The sequence below is a fragment of the Gallinula chloropus genome (genome assembly GCF_964237585.1).
Source record: "Gallinula chloropus genome assembly, chromosome: 34".
Classification (NCBI taxonomy): Eukaryota; Metazoa; Chordata; class Aves; order Gruiformes; family Rallidae; genus Gallinula; species Gallinula chloropus.
Genome location: NC_140119.1, coordinates 612,225 through 616,247, shown reverse-complemented (window position 1 = coordinate 616,247; position 4,023 = coordinate 612,225). Strand labels below are relative to the sequence as shown.

The window sequence follows — 4,023 nt, the reverse complement described above, 5'->3', positions numbered from 1 at the left end:
AGGGGCAGCAGTAGCTGCAGCATCAGTTGGGCAGGTTGCGGTAACCACAGTGCTAGTCACAGAAGTTACAGTGGCCTCAGTGTTAGTCCCAGTGGTTACAGTAGCTGCAGTTTCTGCTGGTCTGTTTTCCTTCCTTTCCCTCTGACAGTGCTGCCTGCTATCAAGCAGTGTTTGGTAAATAGTGGCCAGGGCCCAGCACAGTGCAGTAAGCTGTGCATCTCTGGGAAACTTACGGCAATTTCTTTTCAGATATGCAGCCACTTTATCAGGGTCCTGTAACTGTTCAGGAGTGAAACTCCAAAACATTGGACGTGAGAAAGTGCCTAGGTAGTTGCCCATACTCTGCCACGTTCCCTGCCACTCGTGATTATCTGGCCTCGCAGAACACTCTTGAGTGGTATTCATAAACCTTTGCTTAATATTGAACAAAAGCAGAACCATATTCACCAAACATAACAACAGCAAAATGCTACTTTGAATATTCCAGGGGTATTGGAAATTTTCAAAAACTGTTACCAGAGCTGTTGTATTGAGCCCAAAGGAAGAGAAAACAGCATAGATATTTCTTTCTGTACTCCCACCATACCAGCTGCCGTTATTAACCCCTCCCTGTCTAAAGAATAGACAGAGCAGCAAAATCTTATACACATACCAGAGCATCGTGACCAGAGACTGCTTAAATCAAAGTGCTTATCACAACTTTGACTTAATTACAATCCAGTCAGGGTCAGATCTACCGTTATCCCAACCTTTCGAGCCCCACGTTGGGCGCCAAAAAGACTGTCGTGGTTTCACCCGGCTGAGGGCCAAGATCCACGCAGCTGCCTGCTCCTTAAAGGAAAAGAGCAGGTTAAAGGGAAGGGGGGGGGGGGGTGAGAAGTAAGGGAGGGGAAAAGGAATAGAAAGGGGCAAATAACCCCAAAATCAAGAAATTAAGAGGCCCGTGGGTTGGGATAAGGATAGTTTACTAAGATAACAGAAAGATACAATGTAACAATACTAACAGGACTTCAAAGCAAAAATATATGAAGCTGTTGATACCCAATGCAGTTTCTCACCAAACCACACAACTCAGGCCGTGCCACCCAGAGCCGTCCCAGAACCCGACCGTCCCCCAAGAACCGCACGTCCCCGAGCCGCCCTCGGCCTTCCTCCCGTCAGCCCCCGAATATCCTGGGCAGGATGTAATTGGCGTGGAATACTCTCTTTGGTCAGCTCGGTCACCTGTCCTGGCTTCGCCCCTCCTTTCTCATGAAGAGCTGAGAAAGTCCTTGACTGTCTGACAGCAACTAGAAACATCAGGGTGTTATCAGCACTACTCCCATTTTAACTCCCAAACACAGCATTCATCCGCTGCTACAAATGAAGTTAACTCCATCCTGACCAAAACCAGGACACTGCCCCATACCAGCACTCACCACTCCCCTCTCCCAGACAAGCAGAACATCCCAGTCTGTGCAAGACGTGGTTTCCTGCTCTTCTCCCAGGACATCCCACCTCTCCACAGTACCCTTCCTCAAAACAGGAACATCTGTGTGGGCCTGGCTGGCCATTCTTACACTCCCTACCCATGCTCTCCACTACCCTTGAGCTCGCAGTGCTGCTTTGCAGAGCAAGTGGGCAGTGGGCCTGAGCTCACAGGATGACTCTGCAAGGGACATGCTGGTTGGGCTTGGTGCCAAACCCATCTCTGGGACATCGCTGCTCCTCACTGCCTCCTACAGAAGCTCTTACGTGGCCATGGAGTGTAGTCAGAAAAGTCCTGCCTTCCTGCAGTGCCGTGAGACGTGTTTGGATGCTGCACCAGATCCAGCCTATGGAAGTGCACTTTTGGTAAACCAAATAATTCACCAGGCTCCTGTCCCTGTGCCTGCTGTGTCCCCTGCAGTTGCAGAACTCTCACTTCATGGTTCACACCCAGATTTAGCATTTGATCTCTGGGTCACTTCACCTTGGAAAGGCTCGTGCCCCCTGGGATCCATTCAGTCCTGGAATCCTGGCACATGCCCTCCTTTCAGAACTCCTGTGCTCTCCAGGAAACTCCTGATTCCTTCCTGAAAACCACCCCCCTGTAATCAGGCCTATCACAGCCTGTAGAGCCAACAGCATGTTAGTTTGAGTCCATTCATCATCTACATGAGTGCTGGCCTCTTACAAGGGATATCCAAGCCACACCTCAGTCCATGGAGAACATGGGACCCTGCTCTCATCCTACTGCACCCATGGGAAAACAAGCATAGCAACAGTTTCTTTTGAGTCTGTTCCTTGGGCTTGTTCTTGAGAGAATCTCTGGCAAAAGACTTAATTATGATACGAGTGATATGCAGAAGACAACAGGCAGTACATGGGACCTGAAAAACACCTAGTCAGCAGTTTCCACACAGCATCCTTGAGCTCCTGGTTCCTCATGCTGTAGATGAGGGCATTCACTGCTGGAGGCACCACCGAGTACAAGCAAGCCACCACCAAGTCCAGGGATAGGGAGGAGATATATGTGGGCTTTAGGTAGGCAAACATGCCAGTGCTGATGAACAGGGAGACCACGGCCAGGTGAGGGAGGCAGGTGGAAAAGGCTTTGTGCCGTCCCTGCTGCGAGGGGATCCTCAACACAGCCCTGAAGATCTGCACATAGGACACCACGATGAACACAAAACACACAAAGAATAAACAGGCACTAAGAACAATAAGATCAGATTCCCTCAGGAAGTTTTCTGGGCTAGAGAGCTTCAGGATCTGTGGAATGTCACAGAAGAACTGGTCCAGGGTATTGCTCTTGCAGAGAGGTATAAAAAATGTATTGGTTGTGTGCAGCACAGCATAGAGAAACCCACCACCCCAGGCAGCTGCTGCCATGTGGACACAAGCTCTGCTGCCCAGGAGGGTCCCGTAGTGCAGGGGGAGGCAGATGGCAACGTAGCGGTCATAGGCCATGACTGTGAGAAGGGAAAACTCTGCTGATACCAGAAAGTAAAAGAAAAAGATCTGTGAAGCACAGGCTGTGTAGGATATGGCCGTGGTTCCCCAGAGGGAATTGACCATGGCTTTAGGGACAGTGGTGGAGATGAATCCAAGGTCGAGGAGGGAGAGGTTGAGGAGGAAGAAGTACATAGGTGTGTGGAGGTGGTGGTCACAGGCTATGGTGATGATGATGAGGCCATTGCCCATCAGGGCAGCCAGGTAGATGCCCAGGAAAAGCCAGAAGTGCAGGAGCTGCAGCTCCCGTGTGTCTGCAAATGCCAGGAGGAGGAACTCAGTGATGCAGCTGCTGTTGGACATTATCTGGTTCTTTGCATGGGGGCATTGTCCTAAAAAGGAGAAGGCAGAGGAAGATTAGGACAGACATTTTTAATACACATCCCAGCCCAATCTAACCCCCAAAGCATTTCCTCTCTTTGCTCTGTGCTGGCTGAGAGTGCTTTAAGGAGCAGGACCTCTTCCAGTGTGCTGCCACAGAATCAGCTCTGTCCTGTTGCACTGAGCAAATGGGAACGGGTGCTTCACACCTCCGATATTACAAGAAGATCACAAGAGTCACAAGGTTGGAAGAGACCTTTGAAGATCATTGAGTCCAACCATTCCCATACTGTGCTAAACCATATCCCTAAGTACCTCATCAACCCTTTTTTTGAACACATCCTGGGAAGGTGACTCAGCCCCCTCCTGGGCAGCCTGTTCCAGCCCCTGAAAACTCCTTCAGTAAAACAATTTTTTTCTAATATCCAATCTAAACCTGCCCTGGCACAGATTCATGCCATTGCCCCTTGTGCTATCTCCTGTCACCTGGCTGAAAAGACCATTGCCCACCTCTCTACAACCTCCCTTCAGGTAGTTGTAGGTGGTGAGAAGGTCTCCCCTCAGCCTCCTCTTCTCCAGGCTAAACATCCCCAGCTGCGTCTGCCATTCCTCACAGGATTTGGCCTCCAGCCCCTTCACCAGCCTGGTTGCCCTTCTCTGCACTTGCTCAAGGACCTCAATGTCCTTCTTATGGTGGGGAGCCCAGGACTGCACACTTCAGAAAGGATT

The 4,023-nt window shown here is 50.3% G+C and overlaps 1 protein-coding gene across 1 annotated transcript; it reads right to left on the bottom strand.

Annotated features, from left to right (window-relative positions):
* Positions 1 to 2,301: 2,301 nt before the first annotated feature.
* Positions 2,302 to 3,276, bottom strand: LOC311202999 (olfactory receptor 14I1-like; the record flags this gene model as incomplete). Its single annotated transcript, XM_084277637.1, has 1 exon — positions 2,302 to 3,276. One exon carries the CDS (start codon positions 3,274 to 3,276, stop codon positions 2,302 to 2,304), a length of 975 nt encoding a protein of 324 aa, XP_084133763.1.
* Positions 3,277 to 4,023: the final 747 nt, after the last annotated feature.